The sequence below is a fragment of the Rattus norvegicus genome, chromosome 4 (genome assembly GCF_036323735.1).
Source record: "Rattus norvegicus strain BN/NHsdMcwi chromosome 4, GRCr8, whole genome shotgun sequence".
NCBI classification, from domain to species: Eukaryota; Metazoa; Chordata; class Mammalia; order Rodentia; family Muridae; genus Rattus; species Rattus norvegicus.
Window position 1 is genome coordinate 117,974,960 of NC_086022.1, and position 20,122 is coordinate 117,995,081.

Consider the following 20,122-nt stretch of genomic DNA (forward strand, 5'->3'; position numbering starts at 1 on the left):
CAGAAATAAAGAACTGTATAAAATCAAACTGTTTTGTAAAGCAATTTATACAGTCTCATCAATGAAAAAAAAAACCACATACCTGATGAAATTTTAAAAGTTAGAAACAAATAGTTTGGTGATATTTAACCATTTGTACATGCCACAAGGGAAAGATTTTTATTATTTCTACATTGATTTCAGATTTGTAGTGGTCAGTCCAGCTTTACAATACCTGTAGATTAGCTAGCAATTCGCGATGAAAAAGAAAAACGTACATATACTCTTAGTATCAGAAGTCTTTTATAGCCTAGTTAGATAAGACTGAGAGAGTGGTAGTTAGCAGTTGTACTAAGTTGTTTGGAATAGTTTGAAGACAGTTTTGAATGCTGAAAGGGTTAAATATGCCTATCTAAAGAGGAAGTGGCATTCCAGATGGGAACTATAGCATTTGCAAAGTAAAAGGTTCTTAAAAGAGAAGGCCTTGTGGTAGGATGCAGTGAAGAACATACTAGAAATAAATGTGCAGGGCCTTGAAAAGCTGTTGTCAATTTAGTTTCAGGTGGAAGACATTGGGGAGCTAATTAAATTTTTGGTATATGAAGTGACACATTGAAAGTGTTTCAGGGAGATTTCAATGTAGAGGAATAGGAAGAAAGGATATGGGGTGGGCCACTTAAGGAAGCGTTCCCTAGATATTCAAGTCTAAGGTGGACAAGCATTAATAAGATAGAATAAAATTTTGAGAGCAGAGGAAAATCATTTAGTCATTAAAAAACACACCTCTTTTAGATTGTGGAGATGGCTCAGTGAGTAAAAGCACTTGCCACACAAGTGTGAGGACCTGAGTTCAAATCCTCAGGATCCATGTCAAAACCTTACAGCATGAACATCTACAGCAATCCTAGCACTCATATTGGGAGATGGATAAATAGAGACCAAAAACTTCGGAAGCTTGCAGGCCACCTAGCTTGGTGTATGCAGTGACAAAACAGCAGAGACTGTCTCAAGGTGGAAGGTGAGGACTGACTCCAAGGTTGTCCTCTGACTTCCATAAGCTTGCCATAGCTTGTCTTGTATACTGTGAGTTAACATACATTGTACATGTATGCACATGCTTTACTCCCAGTCTTTTTAATCAGCATAACAGATTGGGGCTCATCTAATTATAGAATTCCTCATAGATTGATGGACAGTGTTAGCATGTGAATGTGGATTTAGATGTACAAGTTGCCTCTTGTTTCCATGATATATTTTATTGCCTTGTGTATTTGTATATTTGTGACATTAGAAATATGTAGCCTGTAATTGTGAATTTCTAATTTCAGACTTTTTCTTACCAAGTAAATCCTACAATATCCTTGCTTTCTATTTTTGAGTCTTTCAAACTATAGCCTGAGATGTAATGTGAAAGTGTAATAATAGAATGTAGAATGTGTTTTCTTAGAAACTGGGGTTCAGGTTTTAAAGGAACTTAACTTGATTTCTTATGCCCTTCCGATTGAAATAACTTGAGTCAAAAAAATTCCCCAATTTATCTACTTATTTATATATTTTGTGTGTTTGTTAGTGTGGGCACATGCGTCCATAGTGAGTCTGGAGGTCAAAATATTGTGAGAGTCAGGCGATCTCCTTTCATCATGTGGGTCCAGGTTAGGATTGAACTCTGGCAACATTGGAAACAAACTTTTTATTTATTTTTTTATTTAAAAAATTTTTTTTGAAGCTAATCAGAGGAGGATAAAGAGCAAGCTTTGATAGGAGTCAGTGTTTTCATAGTTTGGTTCAGAGCCAGCCCAAGTCTATAGTTCTTGGACCATCCTTGCTTCTCAGGTAATTATTTTTTCCTATAGAAGTAGTGGTGCTTTTGAACAGATATCTGGGTACTGTCATTATGAAGCCTAGAAATTGGGGTTGCATGGTTATATTTACTGAGGTTTGGGTATCAGTGTGCATGTGTGAATTGAATTAGAATGAGCAGGGCAGTGACCACCTTCAGCTTACATAGATGTGACAAAGAAGCATATTCATTATTATCATCATTTCTTTGTATGTGTTTAAAGCGGAGCTGAAAATGAGATTTGGGGGTGTAATCTGGATTTTAAATGTTGGTAACTATTCAAATAAAACATTTTATGGTGCAAATAAATCATGCCTAATTTCCTGCCTGCCAGTGTGTCTGTTTGGTAAAAACAATACCTCATTTATATCAAAGACATGGGTTGGGCACTGCTATGGATTCTTGATTGCTGGTTTCTTTTAGCTTCCTGGTTGTATCACTAAGGAGGGTAGCAGACATTTTGTTTTCACAGTGTACAATTAATTTAAGAAGTTTAATGAAATCCTTGAGTTGGCCAAAGCTTTTATATATATACACTGTGTTGGAAGTAGCTTGACATTCAGGTAGTTCTTGCCAAGGAGAATTCAGAATTAAAGTCAACCATAGTTTAATTGTGGAGGCTTTGTCTTCAGGAATGATACAAATTAAAGTGTTTTTGAAATGGGAACGAAGTTTTTCTCTGAAAGTTTAACACAAAGCTGTTTAGTGAGGATTTGTTTTTGTCTTTTTTCCCTTTCCAACTGCTGGAGGAACAATAAAGCACTGATAGACTTGATGGTGTGAACTAATTAATTCATTGTTTCACCTTGAGACTATTATATTAAAAAACTGTATTGCCTGCCCTCCCTTCTTTGCCCTCTCTTTTAATCAAACACATCTTCTAGGAGCTAATTATTGTTATAGATTGTAATTTTAGGACATTTATTTGTAAACAGTATATAAGAAAGCATTTTTTTTTGTTAATTATAAAGCTGTGTGTATATATGTAAGGGAATATCATGTCTTTGAAATGGTGTTACTTTCCCTTATAAATCTTGAAATTAGATTTGATCAGTGGCAGGTTTTACTATTTTACCAATCGTTTCCCCAGTATAATGAGTATTTTGTTTGGGATGCCACTAGCTTTTTAGCTCACATGTTTTGGTGCTCAGTGTCATTTGCTTGATTGACCTTAGAGGAGGAAGCCATCGGACTACTTGATAGAATTCTGGTGGTTTTTGAAGTGTTTTTATATTTGAGGTGTTATTTGTTAACTTACGCTTTTCTTCAAATCTAAATATAATCTATGTGCATTTCAAAATGAATGTTTTGATTCTTGATTCAAGAAATATTCATATTAGTATTTGTTAAATGGGTTCAACACAGTATGGGGTTAAATGTATTTGTTTGGAGTACTTTAATTTTTGTGTAAATTCTGTTATATCTAAATGCTATTTATGGTTAGATTTGTAAATTTCTCAAATACTCTTTGTCATTTAAAAAAGTCTTAATTTATATGTCATTGTGAGGATTGTTTTAATTCAGCCTTCTCTTTTTTTACAATAGGACTGGATTCAGCATCAAAATACTTCCACCCATATTGAGAGCTGTCGGCAGTTACGTCAACAGTAAGAACATTTTCTTCCCTTTTTTTTTTTACAGGCGTGATAATTTGTTAAATACTTTTAAAGCTATTGGTTATTTAAAATAGTAATCTTAGAGAAGTATGTTTAGCTTTCCAAAAGGAGAGCTTCATGTGATCTTTTACTGACTCCATTCTAACTTAAACCCTAGTAGATAATTATAGAAATCTTTTTAATTGATTTTCCTTGTCTTGTTTACCTTTCTTAGAATGGTTGAGAACAGATACTATTCTTTTCCATTATCTTGGGCCATTTTTCAAAGGTTACATAATTTAAACATAACTCAGACCATATGCCAGTATTTAATTTCCAGTATAAGATTTTCTCTGCTCTAGGTCATGTTTTTAGAATGAAGCTTAAGGAGAACCTGATCAGCTCTTTTCTTTAAGTGAGGTATTTGGGAGGGTTTTCCTGATCGTCATAGACATGGAATTTATAATCTTAACTGTCTTATCCTCTTTCCCTTTGAATAACAAAGTTAAATTGTTTCCCTAACATTGTTAAATAGTTCTAGTCACCAGCTTGATATTCTCTTGGGTTTTGAGATTATTCAGGATTCTTCAAGTATAAAGTCATAAACCTAACTCAAAATATTCTTTGATTGTTTTTACTTATTTTTTGTGTGTGAGTATTGTCTGCATGTATGTTTATGCCACCACAAGCATTCCTGGTTACTTCAGAGGTCAAAAGTTGTCAGAGGTCAAAAGTTGTCAAATCCCCCTGAAACTGGAGTTATGAATGGTTTGTGAGTCACTGCATGGATGCTGACACCTGAACCCAAGGCATCTGTAAGAGCAACAAGTGCCCTTAACTACTAGTTAGCTCTCCAGCATCCACAGTTATTCCTTTTTTTTAATTGGATATTTTTTATATACATTTCAAATGTTATTCCCTTAACTGGTTTTCTGTCCATAAGTCCCCTATCCCATCCTCCTCCCCCTTCTATAAGGGTGTCCCCTTCCTCAACCACCCCCCTTCCTGCCTCACTGCCATGACATTCCCCTACAGTAGGGGGAAGGGGAGGTTCAGCCTTGGCAGGACCAAGGGCATCTCCTCCCATTGGTCCCCAACAAGGCCATCTTCTGCTACATACACAGCTGGAGACATGGGCATGTCCATGTGTACTCTTTGTGTAGTGGTTTAGTCCCTGGTTGGTATTGTTGTTTTTATAGGGTTGCAGGCCCCTTCAGCTCCTTCAGTTCTTTCTCTAACTACCCCATCAGGAGTTTCCTGTTCTCAGTTCATCTTGGTGGATTTTTCCTTTGATGAATATGAAGTGCCCTTCCTTATCTTTTTTTGATAACTTTTGATTGAAAGTCAATTTTGTTTGATATTAGAATGGCTACTCCAGCTTGTTTCTTGGGACCATTTGCTTGGAAAATTGTTCTCCAGCCTTTTACTCTGAGGTAGTGTCTGTCTTTGTCCCTGAGGTGTGTTTCCTGTATCCAGCAAAATGCTGGGTTCTCTTTCCGTATCCAGTCTGTTAGTCTATGTCTTTTTATATTGAGGAATTGAGTCCGTCGATGTTAAGAGATATTAAGGAATAGTGATTGTTGTTTTCTGTTATTTTCGTTGTTAGAGGTGGAATTATGTTTGTATTGCTCTCTTCTTTTGATTTTGTTGTAAGGAGATTACTTTCTTGCTTTTTCTAGGGTGTAGTTTCCCTCCTTGTGTTGGAGTTTTTCATTTATTATCCTTTGTAGGGCTGGATTTGTGGAAAGATACTGTGTAATTTTGGTTTTGTCATGGAATATCTTGGTTTCTCCATCTATGTTAATTGAGAGTTTTGCTGGATATAGTAGCCTGGGCTGGCATTTGTGTTCTCTTAGGGTCTGTATGACATCTGCCCAGGATCTTCTGGATTTCATAGTCTCTGTTGAGAAGTCTGGTGTAATTCTGTTAGGTCTGTCTTTATATGTTACTTGACCCTTTTCCCTTACTGCTTTTAATATTCTTTCTTTGTTTTGTGCATTTGGTGTTTTAACTATTATGTGATGGGAGGAATTTCTCTTCTTTTTCTCATGGCTTCTCCTCAGCTGCAACATATTTACCTACTTAAATAAATTGTCATCTTCATTCTTTGTTCTCCTAAGGTGCATTGAGTTCCATTATGTGTATATACTATATGTAGTCTACATGGATACATACTCAGTGTCTTTAGTCCTTAAGGCTTATGTTTTCTTTTTCTGGATTATATATAGAACAAGGAGTAGCTGGTTAGCCTGAGGGGCAAAAAGACATTGTGCCATAATTTTATTATTAAACACAGATATACTGAATACTTTATAATATATGCTTGATTTAATCTTATTATCATCCACGATATATTATTGCTAATTTCATCCAAATGAGGAAACGGAGACACAGGGAGACAGTTTCCCTACACCAAATATTTAATACAATTAGTTCATGTAGCTCATGGCCCTTTGTTCTTTTTTTTTCTCTTTAGTATTTTAGCAATAATCGCGCCTCAGATAAACCTCATTGGCTACGATACTGCCACTGTGCAAAGCTCTCTTTAGTATTTTAATATGAAAAAATTTCAAGTCACAGAGAAGTTGGTATGGAATGTACTTGTTAACATTTAGTTAGTTCATTTATTCAAATTTAACATTTGTCTTCTAAGAATAAGGAAGTTTTTCAGTCACAACACACCACATTAAGAACATAAACACTAATTCCACAATCTTCTAATATACAAACCTGACTCAGAGCCTTTACAAGTGTTACTGAGAGTACCCATCTGTATCCCACATTCAGGATTCTGCCAAAACTCATGTATTGCAATTTCTTCGTCTGGAAAGACTTCCCTCCCTCTTGTTTCCTTCACGGGTGCTTTCACAATGTTGACCCTTTTTATAAAAATGTGTAGACTGTCTCATATTCATTCTCTACTTTTGTGTTGTTCCTTAATAAGTTCAGATTGAATGTTCTGTCACAAATATTCATAGATGATGCATATGCCTGGCTTCTTGTTGGTCATTTTCTACTAGTTGGTTTGACGGGTGAGGGTTAGACCTATTGCTGATTTCTTTCTAGGGATGTGGGAAAGCAGATACGCAACTTATTTCATTTTTTTGAATGGTGGGCAGGTAAGGGAAAAGGAAATTCAGAGTGTTGTTGCGTTAGCTTTTTAACAACATCTGAAGAATACAAAAACAGCAACAGGAAACTGCTTTACCTTTTCCAAGGGTTTTGGCTTGATTTACTTTTTTGAAAGATAATTTGTTGATCATCTGCCACTTAGTTTTTTTTTATGTAAGCTTATAACCTGATTCCAGGGCCCTTCCTAATTTACTTCTTCTAAGGTAGTGGTTTTCAACCTGTATGCTTAAAACATTGCAAAACACAGATATTTACATAAACTCATAACAGTAGCAAAATTGCAGTTATGAAGTGACAATAAAAATTTTATGGTTGGGTTACCACAACATGAGGAATTGTATTAAAGGATTGCAGCATGAGGAAGATTGAAAATCACTGTTTTAAATGAAACTTTCTAGGTTGTCTCCTTTTTATTGTCTGTTATTTCTGTGCTACAGCAACCAGTGCCCGGAGTGGGAGCATATGGGGTTTGCCTCCAGGTTCTTTGTTCTACCATGTGAGCTTTAACCAAATCCAGGCCTGCTAATATATTCCCTCCTCCCCTCCCCTCCCTTCCCTTTGTGCTATCCTTTCTTTCATTTCAGACAGGTTATCTCTATGTAACCCTGGTTGGTCTGGAACGTATTTATGTAAATTAGATGGTTTTGAACCTATAGAGGTAATGTCTGCCTTTGCCTCTCTAATGCCCAGATCAAGTTTTTAAAGGGCTTCTTTAAAATGCCATATTTTCTTTCAATTCCTCTTTCTTTGATATATTTTTCCAAGTGCTGCTGGATATAACTTAGAGTTTGATATAATACTGTGTTCTGTGTGTTTCGATAGAAAGTATGAAAATGGTAATGTCCCCTAGTGATTTGTTTTTAACTTATGTCCATGAATATTGTGTCAGTTTATGGGTATGTGCATATGAATGTAGGTGCCTATGATGCCAGAAATATAAGTTCCTCCTCAAACTAGATATGAGTGCTCCTCTTCAAGCGAATACCCTTTTAACCTTGCTAAGCCTTCTTTTCAGCCTTCCTCTATATACTGTTTTATAAAGTGGGTGAGATACTTTTTTTCTTTGTCCTTTTCTCTCTCTCCCTGCTCCCCACTTTCTGTTTGAGTGTGTGGTGATGGTGGTGGTGGTGGGGCTTCTATTGGCCATAGGTCAGTGTTGGATGTTTTGATCTTCCACCTACTTTCTTGAGATAGGATCTTTCACTGAGACCTGCCTGGTGTTCATCATTATGTTAGGCTGGCTGACTCATGAGCCCAAGTTAATGGCATGTCTCTACTTCTACTGCATTGAGATTACAAACACACAGTTTTAGTGCCAAGCTTTTTACATGAGTTTGGAGCTCAAACTCTGGTCTTCTGTTTTGTATAGCAAGTCCTTTATAGACTAAGCTATCTTTTCAGCCCATATCTCACATGATCCATAGTTCAGCTGGTCTCTGAACCATGTAGACCAGTGGTTCTCAACCTTCCTAATGTTGCTAGTTTTTTTTTTTTTCTTTTTCTTTTTTTTTTTCCTTTTCTTTTTTTCGGAGCTGGGGACCGAACCCAGGGCCTTGCGCTTGCTAGGCAAGCGCTCTTCCACTGAGCTAAATCCCCAACCCCATGTTGCTCCTTTTTAATAGTTCCTCATAGTGTGGTGACCGCAACCATAAAATTATTTTTGTTGATATTTGATATCTATAATTTTGCTACTGTTCTGAATTGTAATGTAAATATCTGATATGACTCCTGTAAAAGGGTTATTTGACCTCCCAAAGGGGTCTCGACCCACAGGTTGAGAAAGGCTGATGTAGGCGAAGACCCTCAATTCTTTTGTTTCTACCTTCCATGTCCTGGGAAACCAGGTATGCACCGCCATGCCTATCATTTATTTTCTCTACTTTCTGTTTACCACTACCTAGACTTACATTTTGTACCATGAAACACTTTTGTTTATCCTATTTATTTGACTTTTAAAAAATTGAGGTCTTAACGAATGGTTCTCTGATGTATCTACTAGCATATATACCTTTATTATATAGTGGATTATATATAAAATGTTATCCTCAAGAAATATTTATATTACAAGTTCTTACATCACCATACAAATTTAAGATTGAACAGTTTTAACACATTTCAGTTAAAGATGAATTGAAGTTTTTTGTTTTTTGAACTGTTGTTAATGGTGTTTATTTTTCAAATAGATACCCTGATTGGAATCCTGAGATCCTCCCATCTAGAAGGTAATATTTTTTAACAATATTAATTATTACAACTTTATTTCCATTTAAAAGTAAACAGGAAATTTTTAAAAAATTTTTGAAATTGTACTATTTTTATCATGTTTGGTTTTGTATTTTGTTGTAGATAGAGTCTGGCTAGCTTGGAACTCTGTATATAGAACAGGCTGGTCTTGAACTCAGAGAGATCCATCTACTTCTGCATCTCAAATGCTGGGATTAAAGACATAACACCACAACACTCTGCTATTGTATTTATTTTTAAACAGTTGGAAAATCCAAAAGTTGATAGATATTTTTATTCCAGCTTAAATGCGTTTTCTTCTATGGGTTTCACTTTCTTTAGTCTTAATATTTTGTTCTGATCCTATTACCATTTTTTGTTTGTGGGAACTTAATTATACCTTGAAAGCTCATAGTTGTCTTATTTAGTTCTGAGTTCCTTTAGGGTCTATATAGATATGTTCAGAAGTCAGTGAAATATGTTTGGATGTCATAGACTCTTGAGAATTTATTAAAAAACCGTTTATATAAATAATTCCTAATTTCTTTACATAACTTAAAATAGTTAGAAAATAACTGATACAGAGAAAAATCTAAGAAGATTAAAATACTCTAATGTAAATTAGAAAGGAAAAGGTTCTAAGCAAACTGAAGGTTATTCATCTGTTTGGATTGCTTTTTTCTGTGCTCATAAGAGTGGTTACATTTCATTCATTCATTCATTCATTCTCTCTGTGTGTGTTTGTTTGTTCATGTATGCATGTGTATATACATGCCCATGTGCCATGTTGCTTGTGGATGTCAGAGGACAACATTCTAGAGTTGGTTTTCTCTTGTAAACTTAATGGGTCTGGTGATCAAACTCAGGTTATTAGGTTGTGCAAGCAACTCCACACACCCAGCTGTTTTGTCAGCCCAGTAGATTGTTTTAAATAAACTACTATTGAGCCAGGCATGGTGTCTAACACCTGTAATCCCAGCATTTAGGAGACTCAGATTGAGGATTGTCACAAGTTCAGAGTTAGCCTGGGCTACATAGTGAGAGCTTTTCTCTAAAACAAAAACAAACACAATGAAAGGTCTGGAAAGATTGCCCAAAGGTTCAGAGTACTTACTGCTCTTATAGGGGACATGAATTCAGCTCCTAGCATCTATATGGGGTGGCTTACAACAATATATAATTCCAGCTCTAAAGAATCTGATACCTCCATGGGAACCTGGGCACATACTCAGGCTTGTACACGCTTACAACAGTATACACATTCATAAATAAAAATAAGTGTTTGTTTAAAAAATTACGTGTCATTTAATACAGTTTAAATCAACATTAAATTGCTGAGTCTTGTTTCTGTTTTCTACTCTGTAGAAATGAGAGCAATAGGAAAGAAAATGAAACGCCAAGAAGACGTTCTCATTCCCCCAGTCCCAGACATTCTAGGAGATCAAGCTCAGGTCACAGAGTCCGTCGATCTCGAAGTCCCATTCGTTATATCTATAGACCAAGGAGTCGAAGTCCAAGAATTTGCCACCGTTTCATTTCTAAATATAGATCCAGATCTAGATCCAGATCCAGGTCCCGTTCTCCATATCGTAGTCGAAATCTCATTAGAAGAAGTCCGAAGTCCTATCGGTCAGTTAGTCCAGAAAGGACATCAAGAAGATCAGTGAGATCAGGTACACTGATAATCCTAATGCCGTCATTTTGTTTGAGTTTTGGAAATGAGCTATTGTATTTTTATTAAATTTTAAAGTTGCTATATAAAATTGGAATCACACTTGAGAGTCTGTTATTCTTGTAACTTTGGCTAGATATATGGAAAGTTTAATTCATCAGCATCCATTTTAAAAAACAAGGACTGAAGATAAGCTGGATGGTATACACCTGTAATTCCAGCAAATTGGAAGGCTGAGGTAGAGGATTGAGAGTTCAAGGTTATTTTCAACTACATAAAATAAATTTGAGGCTAACTTCATACTTTGAACAATTATCTCCTAATTATTTAATGATTATATAGTGACTTCTAAAAGTCACTCATATACCAAAATATGTACATGCATACATGCATGCATGCATACATATATACATGGCCTATAATGAAAGAAACCATTGTTGATGTTAAGGTTGTGCTTTACACATGTCTTTAACTGTATTCAGTATATTTAAAGAAATTGAATGGAAATGGGAATAACTAAAATGTGTAAGCTGACTAATATCGGGATTGTCCAAGACCCTAAGTTCCTAATAGGGGTCTATAGGTCTTTTCAGAGTTGTGTAAGCTTTTTTCCCTTTTCCAAAAACAAATCTGTGTTCGGATTGATTTTCTTTATACTTTGAGCTAAAAGTATGCATATAGCACACACATAGTGAATTAGATACAGAGCAGAGCTTAAAAAAAAGTTAACTTTCAAGCTCAGTGCTAATATGCTTAAGAAAATGTGGAATGGTATTAATCATCTCATGCTATTGCTAGTAGTTAATTTTCATAAAAGTATTAATATGGAAGTATTATTAAATTAGTTAGCAGTTTTAAAATTCTATTTTAACTTCTGATGTGTTAAATAAAATAAATAAGCTCTAGGATCTTGATTATTAAGAGACCCTATAGCCAAAATTTTGAGGACTGTTGACATAGGAATGATCACTGAACAAAGGAGCCACTGCATATAAAGATTGAAGATGAGAGGCTGTAGACTGAGAACTGCGTGTTCGTGCGTGCCCGTGTGCATGCTTACATACAGTGAGTGAGCTGCATACTGAGCACAACCAGTATTGATCTCTAATCTTACTCATGTTACTCACAGTGTTTTGAAATGGTCTTTTAAGTTTTATTTTTTTAATTTTTCTAGAGCGTATGGTTTTATGAGCATAGTCTTGTAAAATAATTTATCATTAAATAAATATGTGCTTAATAAATGCTTGAATAAATAACAAGTATTCTCTTGGGATAAAATGACCCTTCTCTCCAAAAATCCCAGTAGATAGCAATGCTGTGTTGTCATAAAAAGGCTACATGCCATTTAGTTCATTTTAATTTGTATGTATGAATATATGTATTTTTTTCTAACCAGATAGAAAAAAGGCATTAGAAGATGGAGGACAACGATCTATACATGGGACAGAAGTTACTAAACAGAAACATATTGAAGCAGTTGATAAAGGGCTCTCACCAGCACAAAAGCCTAAACTTACGAGTGGAACGAAACCATCCGCAAAATCTATAAGCTCTGTAAAGAGTGACTCACATTTAGGAGGACATTCTGCACACAAGTCTAAGAATCTTGAAGATGACACTTTACCTGAAGGTAAACAGGTGTCTGGTAAAGGTGCCTTGGTCCAGCGAAAGGTTAGTAATTCTTTTGTGGATTAGTTCAAGTGTACCTGCATCTGTTACTATGACAAATAGAAAAAGAAATTGGATCTTTGGGGTCACAGTTCTTATAATTTGAAATCAATATTTATTAAATTGCTTGGATGTGAGACAGGTTTTTTCCTTATGAGTAATAAAAGCCCAATAACTCACTCTTGTAGCTTAGGAATCCCAGATGGTTAGTGTTTGATGTGCCCAAAAACGTTTTAGTCAGGGTAGTGCATATTCTTGTAGTGTAGTTAGGCAGGCTAAAGCTTCTTAACAGACATGATCTCAGAACAAAAGCTTATGCTGTGATATATTTATGAAGAGTTTGGTTAGCTTCAGGAGCTGTGTGGCTGGAGAATTTAGCACAACCAGTATTAATGAACCTTAATTTTTATCAGCTTGAAGTTAAGAATTGATGATTTTCTGTCTGCTTTCGGTGTAGTAGTGTTTGTTTTTCAGTGCTGATTTACTGGTGTATTTTGATTATAACCTACTTGTTACTATACTGGCATACTCATATTTTGTTGAATTACTGTTAAATAACATCTAAAGTGTCATTTGTATAATTCTGGTAGGCCTAATATTTTATAATATGTACTTTTGATATTGTCTAAATACACTGAAGACTTTCGACAATTATATTCTGTGTTCCAAAAGGTTAAATTTTGGTTAACCTTAAAACAATATATAATTATAAAAGTTTGAAGATTATTAGGACTATTGAATATAGGGAAAAATTTTAATTAATCTTACAAGATTTTGTTTCAGGACTTTTGTTGATAGGATTTTCAAAAACTTTTGGTAAACTTGGTATTATGTATAACCAGATTCCTTTCTATTGTTTGTTTTGAAACGCAGTCTCTTTATTACATATCTCTGACTGTCCTGAAACTCACTATGTAGATTAGGCTGTCCTGGAACTCACAAGAAGTCTACCTGCCTCTGCCTCCTGGATGCTGAAATTAAAGGCATGTGTCACTATGCCTGGTTTCTTTTGTTAATTTTTTTTTTTTTTTTTCGGAGCTGGGGACTGAACCCAGGGCCTTGCGCTTGCTAGGCAAGCGCTCTACCACTGAGCTAAATCCCCAACCCTGTTGTTTGTTTTTGAAATGAAAATGGAACAGTCAACACCTTTATTATATGAGTTACAGATGATGACGTACCTTTCTGAACTCATAGCTGTCTGCTCTGCCACACTGGCCTAGTCTTGGGGCAGTGCTGACAAGCAGCTTGCCCTGCAATTCTTTTTAAAGACAGTGTCTTGTTACAATGCATTAGCAGTGTTTACCTGGCCTGTATGAGTTCTTACATGTTCTGTTACCATCCCTTGAATTACTGGAATGGAGAGTGAACAGAAATGTACTATCCAAAAGAGATCCATAAAAGTATTAAATTGAATAGTAGAAATTATATGTGAAGTTATGACTACTGTACCTTATGGCTTATGTGCTTTCTTTTTAATTTTCTTTCATTCCAAAATCAGCCACGGAAAGATCAGTCTTTGAGTTCCAACTCAATTCTTCTTGTGTCTGAACTTCCAGAGGATGGCTTTACTGAAGAAGATATTAGAAAAGCATTTCAGCCATTTGGGAAAATTAGTGATGTCCTCCTTGTTCCTTGTAGAAATGAGGTGAGTCATTTAGTCAGTTGTGAAAATTCATGCAGACTTGTTGCTATTGTTGATATCCTAGCTGCTTTGTGCTATCTGTGTGTCATAATTAACTATTCATAGTATTTGTATTGACAGGAAGAGTACCCAGGAATGAACAAGGTTCCAGGGAATTGACTTATTTACATAATAAAGTGCCAGATGATAAATACTTAAGGTTTCGTAGGCTGGTCATAGGATCACAGTTATTTTGCCTTTGTGCTGTAGAAGTAGGTATGGATATATAAATAAGGAAGCATTGCTATGCTTCTAAAAATTCTAAAAATAAAGGTGAAAGTTAGAAAATAAATCTTTTTTTGTACAGTTTGTATTGTTTATGTGCATGTTATATTCATGATAGAGTTTGAGAATTAGGGACTAACCCTAGACTAAGGATAATAGACTAGTGTGAGTTAAGGCAAAGTGAAGACATGATAGTTGCCTTAAAGCAAGAGGCTTTAAATAAATATTTTGAGGTTGGCATTTATCTCATGATAGAATGCTTGCTAGGCTCTGGATATGGTCCTCAGCTCAAAAATACAAATTATGCATACATATCAGGCTTATGGTCATGCATGCGATTTCAATTAAATACAGTGGGTCACAAACCAGAAAAGAAATGAAATACAATATAAAAGAGAGGCTTGCTCAGCAGATGAAGGATTCAGGGAAGGGAGTGGGTAAGAAAAGATTATGGTGATCGTCTTAGATGTGATATCTGTAGATCAAAACCAAGTCTATAGTTTCAGTAGATAAAACTGACCAACCCAGAATATATCCTACAGGGTTTTATTGAAACTAAAAGTCTGTAATTTATTCCACATTTTTTAAGTTTATGTATATGGGTGTATTATCTACATGTAGTCTGTAGACCACATACCTGCCTGGTGCTGCAGCGACCATAAGAGTTCTGGAAAAGTACCCAATGCTTTTAACTACTAAACCATCTCTCTAGCTCCTTTCCTCATTTCTTATCACTTAAAAATATTATTTGCTTAATATGGATGAACGTTCAGTAGAAATAAGTAACATTTGTTTGGTAGTTCCAAACCTTAGTGAAATAATATGTATTTTTTTAAAACTTGCTTATAAACAAAACAAAACAAAACAAAAAACCAGACTCAAAGTAAACTAGACTAGATCTTGGCTCTCCTCCAAATTAGCCATGCCTTCCCATTTCTTCCTGTCCCAGGAGCCTGCTATGGACTCTTATCTTGGTAATGACGTAGAACTTATTTAAATTATATATTGTATGAGAAACATCCTTAAGATCATATTATGTTAGCAAAACAAAATGACAAAAGCACCAGTTCTTATGTTCCACAGAGAGCATTAAGTCTATTTTAAAATGCCAAACTGTAAGCCTAGTGAGGTGGCACATGGATGGTAGCGACAGGAGGGTCAAAATTTGAAGAACAGCATTGACTACATAGCAAAGCAAGGCCAGCCTGGATGAGACTCTCATAAAAAGAATGAATATAAATAAAATCAATGCTTTTAAAACAGATTTTTCATTCACACACAAATTTTATTTTAGGCTTACTTGGAGATGGAGTTTAAAAAAGCAGTTACTTCAATCATGAAGTACATTGAAACAATGCCTCTTGTGATAAAAGGGAAAAGTGTGAAAGTATGTGTTCCAGGAAAGAAAAAGCCACAGGTAAATTGAATTTAGATGTTTCTGTTACTTTAACTTTTTAAATGTATGGGATACATGTAGAAAAGTACATAAGGGGTTGGGGATTTAGCTCAGCGATAGAGCGCTTGAGGCCCTGGGTTCGGTCCCCAGATCCGAAAAAAAGAAAAGGAAAAAAAAAGTACATAAATCTTAGTCCAAAGAATTAAAACCTTTTTTATTTGTCTACTTATGTACCACCACAACTAGTATAATGTTAAGTGATGAACAGCAGACAAGGCTAGTAAGTACCAGGGTAACAGACGCTGAAACGGCCACCTGGGTTGCCAAGTAGAATATTGACGGCACCGTAGAAGACCCCATAACTACTTTGCTCCAGTTCTTAAACTTTCTCTTCTGCCCATCCTTTGTTTATGAAACCATAATTATGCTTACAGGTTTTGAACTTATATCCACATGTTCAATGAAGCCTTTTGTTTTTTTAAACATACCAATATTCCCTCCCCCCCCCCCCCCCCCCCCCCCCGGAGCTGGGGACCGAACCCAGGGCCTTGCGCTTCCTAGGTAAGCGCTCTACCACTGAGCTAAATCCCCAGCCCCAGACATACCAATATTTGAGTTTAGTTTTTCTAGACCATTTCCTATGTTGTAATGTCCATAGATAATATCTATAGAATTATTTAGAAATTTTCAGGGGGCTAGAGAGATGGCTCAGTGGTTAAGAGCTCCGACTGTTCTTCCAGAGGTCCTGAGTTAAATTCCCAGCAACCACATGGTGGCTCACAACTATTTGTAATGTATCCAAAACCTTCTTCTGGTGTGTCTGAAGACAGCTACAGTGTACTTACTCTACAGTGTACTCACATACGTAAAATAAATAAAAGTCTTTAAAAAAAGAAAGAAAGAAAGAAATTTCCAGTAAGTTTTGCTTTGGTTATATATGTTTGACAGTTTACCTTTTTATTTGCTATAGAATGCCTTCTTTAGAGATTCATTAATACATAATTCCTTAATCAGTATTAATTTAATCTTAAAAGTGATTGAGTCTTTTCTCATTTTTTTGTGACTTTTATGTTGTGATTATGTTTATCTTGACAGTTCCTTATAGATACTTGAATTATTCCTTTTTTTTTTTTTTTCTTTCCAAAAGCAAGACTTTAGTTAACTCCTCATGACTTTTACTGGCCACCCTTTTGTATTTATGAATTTCTTCAATTTAAAAATCCAGTGGAAATATGCTGTATTATTTTAAAAATAATTATTAGTTATCTATGTTAAACCTCCTTTGTTGAGTTGTCTATATCTTTTCCACTTTCTATTGGTATTTTTGTTGATTTGAAGGGAGTCACTATATAGGCCAGACTGACCTCAAATTCCTATCCCTGCTTCAGCTTCCCTGCTGTAATATAGGCATGAACTATCACATGCAGCTTTCTATGGTATTTTTATCTTCATATGAATGCATTTATAGGTGTTGTTCTATCCTTCATACTAACTTAGTATTCTGTAATCTTGGAATTCTGACAATGTAGAAAGCATTGTCTTTGGTATGTTGCTTCATATATATATCTAAGCAATATAAAAATATATATGAATATATATCTATAAAATATTTTAAATTCCCATATACTAGAAATGAGCCAGTATGATTGATGGCTCAGTGAAGTAAGGCACTTGCCACTGACTCTGATGACCTAACCACATGGTAAAAGGAGAGCAGCGACCAGCCCGTGGAGCTTGTTCTGTGAATACCACACTTCTATTATATAACACTCATAAATACAGAAGGTGCACAATAAATAAATAAGATAAATGTAAAGAATATTTTTCATTTCCATATGCTTGAATGCATTTATATTTTCTAATGTGGATTTTGCTTTTCTCATTTGTCATGTTTTATAAGATCATCTCTAGTTCAGGGCCACAAATATAGTCTGTTTTCTTGCTGTTAAAAAATTATACATATATGATTTATATGTTTAACATTTATGTTATAATATATAATAAATATATTATAAAATGTATAATCTGGTTGGGGTCAGTATTATTTCCAAAACAGGTAGGGACCTAAACCCAAAATCTCTCCTTTCTCAACAGTTTGAAAGCTGCCTGTGTACAAACCACTCTACATGCATAGATCTGTTTGAAATTATTCTTTTGCATAAATAGAGTTATTGAATGGTATTACTATATAGTTTTCAACTGTTCTAATTCCTTGTTTTTCTGGTAGAGTTCTTTTTCTTTGTTTTCTATTTAAATTGATGTTAATAAGTCTGTTTGAGTGCGTTTGTACGTGTAAACAGCACATGCCTGAAGATAAAAAACAACTTGTGGGGTTCAGTCCTTTCTCATTTTGTGGATTCTGAGGTTCAAACTTAGGCTTCAGGGTTGGCAGTGAGTTAGTTCTCTTAGCCAGTGAGTCTTTCATAGTGTCCCATTTTCATTTAATCGGGAACTAATTTTATCATTCATTTAGAGTCTCTAGTAAATACTGAGATTTGACTTGCTTATATTGATGATTTTACATTATATCTATTCAGAAATACAATTTGTCATTCTATTTATTTACATTTTGTGCTCTTTAACAATTGTGTGTGTATTACTTTTTATTTTATTGGTTGCTCTTTGTATGTATGTGCACCGTGTCCATACCTGCTGCACTTGGAAGTCACAGGAGGCTATCAGATCTTCTGCAACTGGAGTTACAAACAGTTGTGAACTGCCATGTGGGTGCTGGGCATCAAACTTACATCTTCTAGAAGAGCAGCCAGTGACCACTGAACCCCAAATTTTATTTTGTAAATTTAAATTTTACTTATCGTTTTGTGTGTCTGAAAAACATACAGATACAGGCACATGCGTACTGTAGTGTACATATGGAGGGCATCGAACAGTTCTTAGGAATTGGTTCTCTTTTTTTCTCCCTAGAATCTGAACATCAAATTAGTCGGATTTGTTCAGCAAGTACCTTCACCTACTAGTCCATCTTGTTTACCCAAATTAGTGATTTATATAATATAAACTCTTAAGAGTTCATTATTTGTACTCTTTTATTTTGAATATAATTTTCTGTAGTTTCACTGGGTCTGCTTTTGTATAAAAGTATTAAATGGAAAATTCTGAAATAGATATTCCATATGTTTCCGATTGAATAGCGTGAAGAAATCCACAACTCTCTGGCTTTATCCTGCTAACTGTCTAGTATATGCGTGATGTGTATACTGCCTGCCCTTCAGTTACTCAGTAATGGTCTCTGGTTTCTATTGACTGTTGAAAACTCTTGTTTTCATTTTTTTAGATTACAATATAGTTACATAATTTCTTTCTTCCCTTCAAACCCCTTGCTGTCTCCAATTCATGTCTACTTTTTTCTTTCACTGCAGGTATATCCATATATGTATATACATATATATCCCTACATATACCCTGCTCAGTCTGTATAATGTTTGTCTTAGTCATTGTTTGTATTCCTGCACAGAACATCATGACTCAGAAGCAAGTTGGGGAGGAAAGGGTTTACACTTCCATAGTAGGGTTCATCACCAAAGGAAGTTAGGACAGGAACTCACACAGGGTAGGAACCTGTAGGCAGGAGCTGATGCAAAAGCTATGGAGGAGTGCTGCTTACTAGGTTGCTTCCCCTGGCTTGCTCAGCTTGCTTTCTCATAGAACCCAGGACTACCAACCCAGGGATGGCACCACCCACAGTGGGCCCTCCCACCCTTGATCACTAATTTAGAAAATGCCTTAAAGCGGGATCTCATGGAGGCATTTCCTCAAGGGAGGCTCTTTTGTGTCAAATTGACACACAAAACCAGCCAATGTTACTCATCTGTGTTTCAGGTATTGGTATTGGATAACCAGTTGGTGTACTCTTCCCAGAGAAGACTATTTCTTCCACTCTCAGCATTCCTTAGTTGCCTATAGTTTCTTGTGTAAGGATGTGATCTTGTGAGCACTCCTCCCAAGCCTCCACTTGAGCATGTCTATTAGTGTAATGCTGGTGAAACTTTCTGAGTATAGCTTCTGACCTTACTAGACAACATAATCTCACAGCAAGCTCCCTGTTCTTCTAACTCTTACAATTTTTCCTTCCACTTCCTCTTCTGATATGTTCTCCAGTCCTTAGCTTGGGGAATGTTTATAGATTTCCCCATTGGGATTTAGCTTCACGATTCTACATTTTGATTGGTTGTGGTTTTCTGTAATGGTCTTGCTGCAAAATGAAGTTTCCTTGATGAGGGATTGAGGGTAGAAGGGCAGATGTTTAGATTGTTGTTAGGGATTATGCTGTTGAAGATCAGTGACCGTCACTAACTCAGAGTAGTTGGTTAGGTTTCCAGTACTCGGCATTAGGCATGGTTTCTCTCTTGTGGAATGCGTCTATGTCCAGTTGGAGAACTGTTAGTTACTGCATAGAAATGCATGCACTACTGCACTCTTAGGGTTATTGTGCCAGGCTGTTTATTATTGTGGTTCATGGGCATCATACCTCAGTAGAACTAACTGTTGGTTGCTTCTCTCCTTTGGAAGCTTGTATGACACCGTCTTGTACCTTTACAGATAGGATTTCATCGTGTTAAACATAATGAGACTAAAACATAAGTCTCATAAACTTCAGTGTAGACCAGTCTGGCCTTCAGTTCACAGAAATCAGCCCACCTCTGCTTCCTGCCTCCTGTCCCCTGCCTCCTGTGAGTGCTGGGATTAAAGG

General features: G+C 35.7%; 1 protein-coding gene and 1 pseudogene across 20 annotated transcripts in view; one reads left to right on the forward strand and one right to left on the reverse strand.

Moving 5' to 3' along the window:
- Positions 1 to 20,122, forward strand: part of Zfp638 (zinc finger protein 638) — a 119,117-nt gene that overhangs the window by 61,432 nt on the left and 37,563 nt on the right. For all 20 annotated transcript variants that reach the window (XM_006236749.5, XM_006236751.5, XM_039107597.2 and 17 more), the window contains 6 exons: positions 3,365 to 3,426; positions 8,730 to 8,768; positions 10,135 to 10,442; positions 11,838 to 12,112; positions 13,608 to 13,754; positions 15,310 to 15,432. In XM_006236749.5, coding sequence (XP_006236811.1) covers positions 3,365 to 3,426; positions 8,730 to 8,768; positions 10,135 to 10,442; positions 11,838 to 12,112; positions 13,608 to 13,754; positions 15,310 to 15,432 — 954 coding nt within the window. The remainder of the gene's footprint in view (positions 1 to 3,364; positions 3,427 to 8,729; positions 8,769 to 10,134; positions 10,443 to 11,837; positions 12,113 to 13,607; positions 13,755 to 15,309; positions 15,433 to 20,122) is intronic.
- On the reverse strand, positions 5,807 to 5,955 carry LOC120102555 (U4 spliceosomal RNA; annotated as a pseudogene).